This window comes from Borostomias antarcticus (genome assembly GCF_949987555.1).
Source record: "Borostomias antarcticus genome assembly, chromosome: 11".
NCBI lineage: Eukaryota > Metazoa > Chordata > Actinopteri > Stomiiformes > Stomiidae > Borostomias > Borostomias antarcticus.
In genome coordinates this window covers 19,367,268-19,381,886 of record NC_140244.1, presented here as the reverse complement: position 1 = coordinate 19,381,886, position 14,619 = coordinate 19,367,268, and the positions used below count along the sequence as shown (strand labels likewise).

Below are 14,619 nucleotides of genomic sequence, written 5' to 3'. Positions count from 1 at the left end.
TAAGTGTACTTAAAGTACTATACCATACCTCTAGTACAGTATGCACACATTATTTATGTACATTAACATCATAAAACAGTAAGTTTAAGGATTATAAAATATGTTCTCTTTAATGAAATGTTTATTATTGTAATCTCTGGGTTGAAAACCTACAAAACTGTTTCTTATGACTCTTTGTGAACTATGCTTTGTACCACATGTAATTTCATTTAAAATGAATGCATGTCCCTTTTTAACTAGAGTTTTATAATGTTGTCTGCCCCGAAGAAAAGGAGCATAGTTGTTATTTTGTATCGTGCATCGCTGTGCATGCATTGCTTATGCATTTTATTAAATGCTGTATGAATAATGTGAAGTTAGATATTGTGGCTTGATAACATTTGCCTAAGCAGTTCTAAATGCAAAAAATATTGCCAATGTGTTCCATAATGTTAACCTTTTGGCCTGTAGTATTAACAATGTTTATGGTTTGTGAAGAAACAGTTTTCCTAAATGTGCTTAAAAAAAGTTTCACATTGTATGAATATTTATCCTGAGTTAATCTGAGCGGCCGCTAGAGTTCGCTGTTTATTATGTCTCAGCAAAATACACTAAACAGCGACCTCTAGCGGCTGATCACGCTAATCCCCGAGACCCTTTTGACTAATAGAATACTGGCCCATACCATTAATTGAGAATCAACATGAAAACCAACAAGCATTTATGTTTTTAGAAGATTTTATAGCCCCACATTTTCTACCTCATAACAGTACAAGGTTGCAGAAACTTGTCTGATGAATGAAATTCCTGTATCATGTCATTCCCTCTCTGAGGCCACAACTGAAAACATATTGCCACAATTGTAAAATAAACATTTTTTATTAATTGATGAGCATACACGTGATTATAATATTTGCCCTCTGAAATATGCACTATATGTTGTAAAACACAGCTATAACAATTTGCTTTTTTGTGTGTATTTTATTGAACAGTACTATTTGTTTGCATTCACTTTTTTTCGAATAACATTTAGCAATTAGAGCACATTACAAGTTCACAGCACATTGCACCCCAAGGTGAAATTTGCGTGTGGTATCAACTGTGCAACAAGTTATCACTGAAGTTAATCCCAGAGACTTTAGTAACTGAAAGCTCGGGTTGAACCCAATGCATCAGCACAATATGTGCACTACTAAACCAGAGGCCATGGTGGATCTTCGTTACCTTTCCCACTTTCATATCTCTGGGATATGCCTGTGAGCCTGCCTCTGTTGCTCTTTCTCTTGACTATGGAAGTAATCTTTGCTGAGCAAAGTGTCCCTCTCAAGGGGCAAAGCAGGTTCCTCCTCACTTGCCCGGCCCTCCTTCTTTCGCTGGGCCAGGATCATAGCGCGAAGCAAGGGTGGGTACGTCACGTAGCGCACAGGTGGCTCGGGGAGCGCCTCAAAGTGCTTGAACTGCTCTTCCTCGTGTTTGGGCACCAGTCGCCAATCATGGTACATCACCTTTTCCACTTCCTTGACCTCGCTGTCCTGCTTTCCTTTATAGGTCAGTATTCCCCATGCTCTACCATGGTCCATGTTCTCCGCAGTGTAGTCCACCTTCACTTTGGTTATTTGCCAGTAGCTTGGCTCCTGGTGGTCGGCCAGCCAGGATTTGCGTGTGAAGATGCGCCCCACTCCGAAGACCCTGAGGCCAGCCAGTAGGGAGAAGAGTCGGCTCTCATTCCGCACATCCTCCCAGGCAAGCACCGGCAGTGTCTTTCCTGTGTGCGTCCGTGTCATGGTCGTGTAGTCCAGCGCATACTTCTCCGATTCCCGCGGCTGCGCCTTCAGCTCACGATAAGCGCGGATCTTGCGGGCCATCTCGGCAATTAGGCGGACTTGCTTCTTCTTCACCATTGTGGATTGATCTGTCTCACCAGTTGAACCGGACGTTAGCTTAGCTAGCTACTTGACCTCCACCAGTTACTGCTCCGGGCAAAGAGGAGGATAGAACTCTGGCTTGGGTGTCCGCATGGATGCCCGTCAATAATACAGTAGTAATTTACTTGACGCCATTAGATCGCGCCTGCTTGACGTCATCTCAACGCGCCTCATGCCGCATCCGTACATCCTTTCCATGGTTGATATCGTGTAAATAAAGGCCTTAAAATGCCTATGAAAGGAAGATTCCCCATCCGACGAACGTTAGAATACCTTCAGAAAGGAGAAGTCGTCTTCAAAAACAGAGTAAAGATTATGACAGTGAATTACAACACACACGGGGAGCTCAGCGAAGGAGCAAGGTCAGTTAATGATTATGAACACGACCTCGGCTGCATCCATTGCACAGCAATGTGGTCATCTAACGTTAGCTATTCCGATACATTTTTGTACATATACATTTCTGTCTTTAATAGGTTTGTAGTCTTAGCTTTTGTTAAATATCACATGTGATTAACTCATATGATCGAGCTGTTTCTTACGTTTTGCAGAAACTTCGTGTTCTTCAATGTCCCACAAATCCAGTACAAAAACCCTTGGGTTCAGATCCTAATGCTCAAGAACATGACGCCATCATCTTTCTTAAAGTTCTACCTAGGTACGATTGTGTGTCTCTAATTTCTGACTGAGACTGACGTTTATAAGCTACTTTGAAGACTTGACATCTCTCCTGTAACAGATGATGGTGAGCAGGTGCTGGTGGACGTGGAGGGGAAGGACTTGAAACAAATCACCCAGCATGTGAAGAATATTCTTGGCAAAACAGAGTAAGACTCATAATATTGCAGTGCAGGGGCAGATTGCTAGCCACGTACAACCATCCTGAGCTTGTGAGATCAGGATGTACGAGGCTAGCAAAGTGGCGTCTATAGGCTACTGAACTGGAACTATGCCAGAGAATAATAGACAATAGTCTTTACTCATCATTGCATTCCCCATAGTCTCTAGTCTTGGTGTATAATACCTGTAATCAATCTATGGTGTTTTTGGTGCGTCTTCTCTTCACTCAAACGTGTGTACTGCCCCACAGAGAGCTCCTGCAGGCTGAGGCTCTAGCCAGAATGGAAGCTTCTAACCCGGCCAATTTTGGACCCAAGAAGTACTGCATAAAGGAGTGTATCTGTGAGGTCGAGGGTCAGGTCCCCTGCCCTGGCACCACACCTCTGCCCAAGGAGATGACAGGAAAATACCGCGCACGGATGGCAGCAGCTGCACAGGACTGAGATTGAAGGAGATGGACATCCAATGGACTTTACCATTTTCTTTCACTGAATATACATTGAATGTTTTTGTATTTGTACATAAATCTAACCAAATCTGAGCTTGTGGATTTATTCTTTTAACTATTTTAACAGCTCCTAAAGAAGTGTAATACTGGGGAATGTGTTGTGTTCCAAATATGTTGTACTGTATGTTTACCCAAAGACAGAAATGTTGTCTTTAACTAGTCTGTTTGTCACATTCATACAGCAGACACATAACAGGTTGAAGTGATTCATGCCGCTACTCTCCCAGGTCACCCCTCCTACAGCAGCGATAGGAAAGGAGACAAGAACAGGACATACACCTTTTAACACGGGTCATTTTATTAGTGCTGGGAGATGGAGCTTCCTAATGACTAAAGTGAACAGGCAACATTATCAAACACCTACTCGACAAGTCATTCACATTTGCGACAAGCACATTAGTCAAAATTCCATTCATGTTGTTTCAAAGTAAGTTCTGTTCTGTGTCCGGTTACAGCACAGTTAGTGGTGCGTTATCAACATCAAACACAAAATACTGCTTTGTCTAACAAAATAAACAGGATACTCAGCTTGACAGCAATGAAACCAGTGCTTGAATGACTATTTTATGAGGAGGTACTTGACATTGCGCACTAGTAGTTGATAATACTTGGCGGTGCTGAATTGGTTTAGTGTTGTTTCAATTGCCCATGAGAAGAGGGTCAGAAGACGATCAAGAAAGGACTAAACTATCATAACAGATCTGGGAGACTGGAAGAGAAACCATCAGCCCTGGGGGCCACAGAGAGCCTCAACGTCAGTACAGCCTTAACATCTCCATAGCAACAGTCGCTTGTGCGTTAATGGCATGGTAAGAGAGACCTGGCTGAACATTTCATAACAAAACTGTCAATACAGGCTGAACTTGAGACAAGCCATTAAATAAAGCTTACATCATCCATATTCACAACCAGGCTTGACAGGATGTTTGGGTAGAGACCGGAGAGAAGAGGCGTTAGATTTGTTCTCTATTATTAAAGGATAAGGACACTGAATTTCATGTTTAGCCCTATTCCTGGCTTCCCTGGCATGTATGACTAGTACAGGTTAAAATATTTAATATGGCAACAGCCATCCCTTCACGCTGTAAACCTCCGCGAAATTCATCCGAATCTCGCTGAGGTTTACAGCGTGAAGGGATGGCTGTTGTATGTTCGGTGAAATTAGTACTGTTTACAAGTTACTGTTGTTTCGAAATGCAGAGGCGAAAGGACCTATGGTGTTTACAGGACGACACCAGCCAGGGTGCGCGCGCCGACGTTATTGACACAGAACTCTGTACTGCACAAAACAGAAATATTTTAACCTGTACTAGTCAGATACATGCCAGGGAAGCCAGGAATAGGGCTAAACATGAAATTCAGTGTCCTTATCCTTTAACATTAAAATGTTAGTGAAAGAAGATAGAGGCAGAACGAACTAAACAGGATACACATGCTTTGTATTCAGCGCTTCATTCAAAACAGCCATCTTAGACAATCAAATAGCTGTTACAGAACCCTACTGAGACACAATGCACCGTTAAAGACGTTTAAAACATACAGAAACTTGATCTTGAATGCAACCCTGGTCCTACACATTGATCTGTTATAAATACACAGCATTGTGCTTATTTCCATACCAAATCTTTGATCGAAAAGAACAGTCATCGGGCCATTACTGACAACGTCATAGTGTTTCACTGTTTAGGGTTGGTATGAGAGAGCAATAATATCAACACTTTGAATGTAATGCATCATTGTCATCTACATTTAAGTGATAGGCTGTCCAACAATTCCGGGGTGCATGTATAGTTTTAAGTGTCTTCCTTCCTTCATCCACCCTCCTTCAAAAGTGAATAGGATCGGCACCTACATTCGATACCAATTAGGACTGAGCCTCCACCAGTGCAGTGTTCTCACATAAACCAGAGAGAGGAAGGAAGCCATCTCATATTGAGATCACCCTTTGTTCTAGGAGGGCTACTCCTCGGGTTCATCTGACCTCACCCTACCAATCATCAGTGGGGTCATCGGTCATTTAAAGGGGGCTGTATATTGTAGAGAATAGTCTTCTGGTACTGAGTGGGCAGCCCTGTTGTAAGTAAGTAGCAGGTGATGGGGGATAACGGAGCCATGTTGGGAAGGGTGTCAGTGTGTCTTTCTCTTCTGTTCCTGCAGGGTGCGCTGTAGCTCTCTCAGGTTCTCAGACAGCAGCTCCACCTCGTCCAGGCGGCCGTTGAGCTTGGCGTCGAAGATGTACGCCCTGATATTGTCAATCTGCTGCAGCAGAAGCTCCTCCTCGATCATGTCCACGTCCGGCAGGGCCCTGTCATCGTCCTCCCCCTCGAAGGGATTGGTCGAGGCTCCTGGGGAACTCCCAGAAGCCTCTATGAAAGGGTTACCTGCGTCACTATCCTCCTCCTCCTCCTCAAAAGGGTTGCCTGGTGCGTCTGACTGCCCCTGATCTTCCACGCCTCCCTCCTCCTCCTCCTCCTCCTCCTCAAAGGGGTTGTACTCCTTCTTCCCATTGGTCACCTCTCGGTGCTCCTTCTGGATCTCCTCGAAGAAGGGATTGGACGGATCCTCCTCTATGGGGGTGGAGTCCTCCTCCTCGAAGGGATTGAGGGCGGCGCTGTTCTGTCCATCGCTACTAGGGGGCGTCACCTGACCCCCTAACCTCCTCAACCTGGGGGGTGACTCCTCCTCCTCCTGGCCCGTCAGAACGGGGAAAGACCTAACAGATGGGGGGCTTCTCTCAGCCTTGGGGGTCAACTCCTCCTCTTCCTCCTCCTCCTCCTCCTCTCCCTGGCCCCCCTGGTTTAAGTCTAACGAGCTCTCCCAGGTGTAGGTGCGGGTCGGCTGGCTGGTGCCGCCCGGGGCCTGGGCCCTGAGCTCCCTCTCCCTGTCCTCCAGGCGCTGCAGCTCCCCCTGCTGGAGGCTCTCCTCCTGGGCCAGCCTCTGGGAGAGGGCGATGGCCAGGCTGGTCTGCTGCTGGTCGTACTCGTCCTGCAGCTGGCGCAGGTTCTCCTCCAGCATGGCCACCTCGTCGGCCCGCCGGGCCGCCCGCGCCTGCCGCAGGAACGAGCGGATGTTGTCGATCTGCTGCAGCAGGGGGTCCTCCAGCTCCCCGCGCGTGTGGAGCGAGTCGGACGAGGGCAGCCAGCCCCCCGCCTTGGTCATACGGGGGGCCCTGGGGGGCGGAGGGGCCTCCCCGTTGGCTGCCGGGCGGTTCTTTTCGGATTCCTGCCTCCTCTTCTGGGCCTCCTGTGCCACCTGGGAGGAAGAATAGAGGACAGATGCAATTATGTAGAGACGGGGTAAGTCATAGACCCTTAGATCATAATAGCTAAATAGTCTGTGTGCGTGTGTGTGTGTGTGTGTGTGTGTGTTTGTGTGTGTGCGTGTGTGTGTGTGCGTGTGTGTGTGCCTCGATCCTCACCAGTCTCTCTTGCTGGAGTCTCTTCTCCTGCTCCTGCTTCCTCTGCTCCTTCAGCTCCTCATACTTGTTCTTGGTGGGTAGAGACATCAGACCCAGCAGCTTCTCCTGCGGGACACACAGCAGAGGACGAGGGGGCGGGAGAAATCAAATCAAATCAAAGCTTTATTTGTATGCCGCATTTCATACACAGAGGCAACACAATGCGCTTTACAGAGAGAAATGGGAGGGTGGGCATAGGTCCCCATCCCTACATATTCTAGAGGGAAGCAAAAAAACGGTTTCACCCGGGGGCCAGAGAGAGAGAAAGACAGGTGAGGGAGACGGGAGACAGGCCCCCCCCCCGCCCGTCTCTGTGTGCGTCGTCTGACCTGGACGAACAGCGTGGCCGTGTAGCGGACCATCCTCTGGAGCTGCAGGGTCTTCGGGTGGGGCGGTGGCTCCTCCTTCATCCCCAGCGTTTGGATCCTCTTACTACAGAGGACGAGATCGGGGTACAAAACGGATAACGTCCGTAAGTAGGGCTGGGTATCGAGTCGAATTTCAAGAATCGAATCGATTATCACGATTCGATTCAATATCGATTCGGTTAGTGTTACTAAAACCTGTTTTTTTTTTTTTTTAGGTGTAACCTTAATTACATGACTGCCAAGTTATGCAACACATCAATACTAGGGCTGGGTATCGATACTGATTTCCAAAAATGAATGAATGAATCATTGAATGAATGAAATATTCATTCCTTCATTTATTTATTAAATAAAAGATAGATTTTGGGATTCATGAATCGATTCTGAATCATTTGATTCAGAATCGATTCAGAATCAATAAATCGATTTTTTAAACCCAGCCCTATCCGTAAGGAAATAATATGCGGAGCTTAATTCGACCTTCGCCGAACTGAACACTACCTCAGTGCGTCGATCAGCTCGTAGTATTTCTGGACCTCCATCCTCAGCCCGCCAGCTGTGTCCAGGTTGTAGGTGGTCTCTCCGGCACTGTGAGCATACGAGCCGTCAACACTCACTCAACATGCATCTGTCTGGTCTCTGGTAAGTAAGCTAGGTAATGTACATGTAAGAGGGCTTACTTGAGAGATTCTGCCATTCGGATGTACTCTGGAGCCTTCTCATCCACCTTGTCCATGCACAGTCTCAGTCTCTGGCAAGAAGACAAAGGTGAGCGACAGTGAACTCCAGGAAACGGACAGTGCGGAACAGAGTGAACGACAGGAAGGATATTACAGAGTAAACAAACCGAGGGGGAAACCTTTTACCGCTGTGTGAAGAATAGCAGCGGCCCCGTATGAGTTAGCGTACCTCGTAGAGCTTGACGATGTCGGGTACGAGGCCCTTCTCCTCTAGCTTCTGCTGCCTCTTCAGCAGTGTGTCCATGCAGTGGCGGCAGCAGCGGATTCTGTCGTCGTCCTTCTCCTCCAGCATGGAGCTGACGCTGCTCAGGCTGCTGATGCTGCCTCTCCTGGAGCCCTGCGCGCTGCCGCCCCCCGCTGGCGGGGACTGGGACTGCCCGGGGCTGCCGGGGACACACAGGGCCTCCCGCGTGCCGCTCGTCAGCTTGTCTGGCGGCGGGGATACGGAGAGGTTAGAGGTCGTGTTTCACCAAGCAAGACGCAGAAGTTGGGAGTCGCCTTGATTTTCTTGCTGGATAAGAGTCCATCGCACCATGTGCATTCCAAGCTCATGTCTTTCTGCAAATTGTATCTGTTGCTTTGTATTGATTTTCATACGATTAATGTATGTATTATACAGTAAATGCATCTTTAAAACTTAATAAAAACAGCTATATACTTTAGGTAAATGATTGTTTTTTTGTCATCACTATACTCACAAGCCAATGGCAGGGGCACAAATTCCATGCACTTCCTGCACATGATGGACCCACAGAGGCGGCAGTGGTGACGCCTATTCCGAATGTTGAATTTGTTCCCACAGTCAGGACAAAATGGCACGTCTGAATCGCTCACCCACGACACCACAGACTTCTCTATCGCTAAGGAGAGGGAGACCAGGAACAGACGTCACAATGACCAATATTCATATTGATACAGAGAGGAGGTATAAAATAAACATAAAAATATACAATCCAACCCACTGGTACATGTTTACTCACCTCTGATCTTGCCAGCATCTGTGCTTGTCCGGTCAAAAGATGTCAACTAAAAAAGGAAATCAAAGCATACAAACTTGGTAAGTCACATGCAGGTTACACTTAAGTTGCACAGGTATAAAGACAAAGTGTTGATTTACAATTAACGTTGTCCATGTTCTCTCACCTTTTCCAGTCTGATGATAAGCTTGTTGACCTCAATGACATAGTGGTCGATCCTGGCAGCCCGGTGCTTCTTAAACAGGTCCAGGTGACTTCTGGTCGCTCCTGCACAATGACAAGTGATGATCAGAGGCTAGCAATAAGATCAATAAAATCAGTAAAACCATACAGCATAGCATATTGGACTGCTTTTCCAAAGAAACATTGAGGGCATGTTATACTTGCCCTTCAACATTCAAAAAGGCAAAACACTTGACTTCCCTCCCCTACCACATTAACACTCCCAGAGCCCCCAGCCTCACCAAGCTCCTGAGGCTCCCACATGTAGGGGTCCACTCCACCATAGTAGAAAGACTCATAGCTGCCTGTCTCTGGCCTGTCGTCTCCATCCTTCTTCAGAAACTTGTCTTTGGCTTTTTTTGCCTTCTGGACCAGACCTGTGTCAATGGAAATTGAGGTAGGTGATCACTTCAAAGATGGGGATATATCAGTTTTAAATAACATATCAAGTACCACATATCTATAGTCAGGGCTGGAAATTAACACCCGCCACCAGCCAAATGCAGGTAAAATTTCCAATTGGCGACTAGATTTCAGAAGGCTATCTGGAAAAAAAAAAAAAACTTGGCCGGTAGATTTTTTTCATCTACAGTCCCCTTGGCAGGTGACTCACCATGAGCCAAAAAGTTAATTTTCACCCCCGTCTATAGTACTGCTGTACTAAACTAAATCTGTGCAGCGCTGTGTGTGTGCACTGTGCAGTATAGGCTCACTCTTGAGCTGGCCCCTGACGTGGCGATCGTCCCCAGAATGCTCCTCTTCGTAGTGGTCCTGGAGTTGGTAGAATGACTGCAGGTCCTTCAGGCACAGGGGGCACAGGAAGCCCTCCTTCACCTCCCCTGTGCCCTCAAAGGGGGGTGGGTAGCTGGAGGCCATGGCTGAGGCGGGCAGGTGTTCGGGGCTGAAGAGGGATCTTCCAGGGTGGGACTCTGGTTCATTCTACACCTGACTGTGTGTGTGTGTGCATTCCACCCCGGGCCCTTACCTGCCCCATGGCACTCGGGGTCAGCCTGGGATGCAGAGATAATGATGTTCAAAATGTTCAGAATTAGTTACAATTCAGGGTTTGCCAACTTAAGCTGTCCCACCCTGGGAAAAAGTACTGGTGTAACAAATGTGGTTTATTCGCAGGTTCTATGGAGATTAGTTCTGAGGAGGTCCTTGGTAAGACAGTAGCTACCATACAAGGAGCAAACTGGGCAGTTAGCAGAGTAGCTCCATCTGTGATCGCTGTCCGAATTGTCTTACTTATCTCAGTGAAGAAGAGATGGTCCTCACCATTAGCTGACTGTATGCACCATACAGATAGGCAATGTGCAAAAGATAGTTCAACTAGTATTGCTAATCCATCTATCGCAGTCAACAGTCAGATGATGGGACGACACAGTCGCATCTCATCATGATGCATTGATCAGAACAAGCAGCCTTTGTTTGCACACACACACACATCTCCACTGTCACTGACTTGCAACTCAAAAGCTAACGTTAGCTAATGTTAGCAGGCTCCGTGATCCTGTAACTCCGATCAGTGTCAGACACGACCTGCCATGCACTGCCCATGTTAGCTACCGTTAGTCACTCGCTTCCGATTTGATTGTAGCGAGCTAGCTAACGTTATCTGGATAACTAGCTGGTGATTACACCTATCAGAGACATCGCTAGCAGTAGCTAGCTAGCAAGACAAGCTAACGCGTAGGCTAATAGCGCCACAGCTAAATTAACGTCTGCTAAGTAACGTTAGTAGTAGTAACGAACTAGCTCGCGCGTATCTAGCTAGTGCTACTAGCTACCCAGTAGAACTGGATGCTGACGTTGTAAGCATTGCAGATCTCGATGACCATGATGACCTAAATATTTTTCACAATAATTCAATGGATATGCAAAATCTATACTTACAGATCAAGCTAGCTATCTGGTCGGTTGACAATGTAGTCGTTATACAGTAGCTAAAATTAATTATTTTGACAGCTCGAAGCTGCAACACTCTCCCACGGGTGAAAGGTTGCCCCAGCCCTGCCTTGTCATGTGATTAGCATAGCTTGCTGTTCGTACGAGACGAGAGAGGGGACATCCAGAACCGTCGTGGAATGCGGAAGTAACGCGTGTCGTGGGGATATAAAGTTCTAAAACACTACTGTATAGTTCCAGAGTGGACGCCTGGTCATTTTCAGTGTTTCTGGGGCACACTCGCTGGTATATATATATGTATATATATGTATATATAGGCCTTTTTTTTTTCTTTTCTTTTTTTTTACATTTTAACACATTTTCAAACCTCTCTTCAATTTACAAATGGTATTTTATGTAGCCAGCTTTAGTTAGACAATGTTTATCTCTCTCTACGCTGGGGACAACTAACAACGAATTCGCTTAAGCCTCACAAACGAGATTTTAGGAATGAGTGTGGAGAAAGGAAATGAGTAGCTTATGAATGTAGACGTAGACATTTTCTATTCTGTTATATTATTCAGGTGATTACGATTTAAAATTTGTGATTTAACTTTAGATTGTTATTGTGGATTTAAGTGATAACTTGAAACTCCTATGTGGATGTCTGTCTCTCTCTCTCTCTCTCTCTCTCTCTCTCTCTCTCTCTCTCTCTCTCATAAACACACACACACACACACACACACACACACACACACACACACACACGCACACACACCCTCTCAAGCTAGCCCATCCCATGCAAGAGGCGAAGAAACAGCTGGAGGCCGCCCAGACTGTCCGACTACCAGCAGACCAAACCCAAGCTCACCTGCAGGTCTGGCTGGACGACATTCATTCACCATGAGCTTTTAGTGTGATATCTACACTGATGCCAGGCTGCTAGTGTATGGGTGGTGTGGAAGGTATTTTTGATTATTGCTATCATAGTTGTTTAATACAAGGCCTGTCTTTTTAGGCCTAGTTAAGCTTCAATACTGCTGTACTCTGTACTTTTCCAGAACACATCGTGCGCATGAAAAGCTGTTATTATCTATGTTCTAGTGGCAGATAAAGTTGACTGCCAAGGACACATCACAATGAAAAGCCTGTTTAAATTGTAACATAACAGAACACCCTAATCACATCGGCTGAATGGAAAACGAAAGTAGTTAGCCCATAGGACTAGCATTAGATAAAGGTTTCAACCAATCAGGTACTCACACATGTAGTCATGCGCCAATGTATTGTGTGGAATAGTATATACAGAACATCCCGACACTAGTCGGCGCGCTTGCACAGACACCCCTTGTGTCTCTGTGTGACCGTCCCTTGCTGCAATTGTAAGGTAATAAAGTATGTTTCTTTTACTCTATTCTGTTATATTTCGTGTCCTCATTTGACAAGGTTGTGTGCTTGTGTTGGTCCTTTGGGAGGAGAACCCTGTGGTAGGCTACTGGTGAAATCAATCTGAAGTGTTATAATGGCATTTTGTGAGTGTCCAAATGTCATAGGTCAACTGAGTCCAGCCACCACATTTCACTGGTGTCCAGAAGTGGGATTCCAGCTGATCTGCCCGTCTGAGTGAGCCTCCGTTGGACTGATCACCCTTCACGCATCCAATTCATAGCCGAGCCGTCGACGGACGAGGTTGGAAGGCGGACGCAGGCCGCTCAGAGGGGCAGGGAGGCCTGGAATCCCTCCCTAAAAAGGACAACCAACACACCAACTGGAGGTTGCTTTTCTGTCATTCAAGTAAGTTCCGAAACGTACATCTATTGTCCACAGAGTTAAAAATTCCTTTTTAATGAGAGTATATGTCTAGGGCTGCGCTTAATGACGTAAGCATAGAATATAGAGAGATTAAAGAGGTCCACACATGACATTGGTTGCCACGGTGAAGTTCATAATGCTCGCTACATTATAACCATATAGCTCACAGAGAAGTGCTGTCCGTCCATAGACCAAGAATTCCCGCACCCAAAACATCGGTTATGCTCACAGAGAAGTGCTGCGCCTGTGTTTAACATCTTAGTTGTTGAAGAATTATTCTTTTGGTTGGGTTTTCGATTTCATTGACTGTGTGAAGGTTTAATATCGGAGCGGTGTGAAATAGAACCAGGTGTGAAATAGAACCATTACGACTCTGATATTAAACAGTGTTGCTTGTTCCACATAGAGTACGTTTCTGTTCTGACTAAGGTACCATTCTTTTACTATTACTATTACTACTACTATTCAAGAAGTTGTGATTGAAGTGACTGTTGTGTTGTGTGCGTTAGAGACATTGCCTTACAATTGCAGCAAAGGTAATTACATATTTGTAACATTACACATATTACTGTCATGTGCTCACGGACGTGGTCACGTGAGCAAAGGGGGGGGATTAGTCAGATCCTTACCCCATCCTGGTACTGCCAGGCATCACACAAAACAGCAGGAAAAAAAAAAAAAAAAAAATTGTCAACCCCCGACCCACGACTGCCCTCGAGAAGATCAATCAGATCAATTGCACCACACCATTTGACATTCTAAGTGTTCTCTCAATTGACCAAATGATCAGGAACAATGCAACCAACCCACCACCAGTAACCTGTCAGCACCAGAACGAGCCAACATCCATGTCGACGCCCACAACCCCAACTGCACGGTAACCTATCGGAATGTCACACACAATGTAACCTGTCCTTGGGGAGCTATAACCACTCCTAAGAGCATGCTGGCGTATGGGTGGGTCTGTGGAGAAAGACACAGATACACCCTAGGACCAGCAGGAACCTGGAGGGGAAGACATCCCAGAGGAAACCACCAGAGACTTCCCATCGTGTGAGCCAGAGTCACCCACAAAGGGGGGACCCGACACCCCACAAACTGACATTCCTTCTGTTCCCAGTTTTTCCCCTGTCAAGGAAGAACAACCAGTCCCAGAGCCCGCGGACCCAGAGGAGGTCCCAGAAGAGGAGGACCCGACCCCACCACTTAGGAGACCCCAGAGAGAGCGAAGGCCACCCGCCCACCTAGCCCAATATGAATGGACGTAATCACCGCCAGGGAAGGTGGAGTATGCAAAATGTTAGGCATAAGTTGTTGTTTCTTTATCCCAGACGCCAAAGACAATGTCACTAACTATCTCAAACATAGCGCCACCATGATTGAACAAGTATTGAGCCAGACCGCCCCCACCGGAGGAGATCTGCATTGGCTGACCGAGTTCTTCTCTGGCTGGGCGGGGAAAGCAGTCTACATGATCGTGAGTTTCCTGCTTCTAATTGGAATACTAGTGTTCTGTGGCATTCCTATCTGCAAGTGTTTCATCACCAAAGCAACCAGAGCCACCCTGGAAGGAGACGCCACCGAAATGGTACTGCTGCAGGATGAAGAAGCCTCGCTGTCTCCAGCACAGCAGAATGCGTGGGACATCCAGAGATATCATGAGGCTAACCCCAGAGTGATTCACCAGCAAACAGGCAAGATCTGAGCATACTACACACATTCTCAGACACTGATAACAAACATACCCAGGAACCTCCTAGCTCGGGTAGACACGAGAGCCGTGGCCCGAGCTAAAGTCGAGCTACAGAGCACCTACACACATTCTCAGACCCCCTCTTTCAAAATTTCAAAATTCAAAATTTTAATTTCAATTTTCAAATTTCAATTTGAAATTTCAAATTTCA

At 46.4% G+C, this 14,619-nt stretch overlaps 3 protein-coding genes across 3 annotated transcripts; 1 reads left to right on the top strand and 2 right to left on the bottom strand.

Annotated features, from left to right (window-relative positions):
• Positions 1-1,206: 1,206 nt before the first annotated feature.
• Positions 1,207-1,940, bottom strand: mrps34 (mitochondrial ribosomal protein S34). The gene has a single exon (XM_084445805.1). The coding sequence runs from the start codon at positions 1,878-1,880 to the stop codon at positions 1,215-1,217; it is 666 nt and encodes a 221-aa protein (XP_084301931.1). The 5' UTR covers positions 1,881-1,940; the 3' UTR covers positions 1,207-1,214.
• Positions 1,941-2,090: 150 nt separating this feature from the next.
• On the top strand, positions 2,091-3,236 carry mrps25 (mitochondrial ribosomal protein S25). Its single transcript, XM_084445380.1, has 4 exons — positions 2,091-2,266; positions 2,456-2,562; positions 2,644-2,731; positions 2,995-3,236. The coding sequence occupies exons 1-4, from the start codon at positions 2,133-2,135 to the stop codon at positions 3,185-3,187; spliced, it is 522 nt and encodes a 173-aa protein (XP_084301506.1). The 5' UTR covers positions 2,091-2,132; the 3' UTR covers positions 3,188-3,236.
• A 1,178-nt stretch (positions 3,237-4,414) lies between these two features.
• rbsn (rabenosyn, RAB effector) lies at positions 4,415-10,987 on the bottom strand. Its single transcript, XM_084445344.1, has 12 exons — positions 10,913-10,987; positions 9,730-10,026; positions 9,259-9,393; positions 8,961-9,061; positions 8,798-8,843; positions 8,516-8,677; positions 7,987-8,246; positions 7,758-7,828; positions 7,579-7,665; positions 7,039-7,141; positions 6,671-6,775; positions 4,415-6,504 (listed from the first exon to the last, which is right to left on the bottom strand). The coding sequence occupies exons 2-12, from the start codon at positions 9,890-9,892 to the stop codon at positions 5,380-5,382; spliced, it is 2,358 nt and encodes a 785-aa protein (XP_084301470.1). The 5' UTR covers positions 9,893-10,026; positions 10,913-10,987; the 3' UTR covers positions 4,415-5,379.
• Between the last annotated feature and the right edge of the window lie 3,632 nt (positions 10,988-14,619).

Coding starts and splice junctions, on each gene's coding strand:
- mrps34 (XM_084445805.1), bottom strand. CDS start 1,880: ATGGTGAAGAAGAAGCAAGTCCGCCTAATTGCCGAGATGGCCCGCAAG.
- mrps25 (XM_084445380.1), top strand. CDS start 2,133: ATGCCTATGAAAGGAAGATTCCCCATCCGACGAACGTTAGAATACCTT. Junction 2,267..2,455: donor GAGCTCAGCGAAGGAGCAAG/GTCAGTTAATGA, acceptor TACGTTTTGCAG/AAACTTCGTGTTCTTCAATG. Junction 2,563..2,643: donor TTTCTTAAAGTTCTACCTAG/GTACGATTGTGT, acceptor CTCCTGTAACAG/ATGATGGTGAGCAGGTGCTG.
- rbsn (XM_084445344.1), bottom strand. CDS start 9,892: ATGGCCTCCAGCTACCCACCCCCCTTTGAGGGCACAGGGGAGGTGAAG. Junction 9,394..9,729: donor CGTCAGGGGCCAGCTCAAGA/GTGAGCCTATAC, acceptor CCATTGACACAG/GTCTGGTCCAGAAGGCAAAA. Junction 9,062..9,258: donor GTGGGAGCCTCAGGAGCTTG/GTGAGGCTGGGG, acceptor GTCATTGTGCAG/GAGCGACCAGAAGTCACCTG.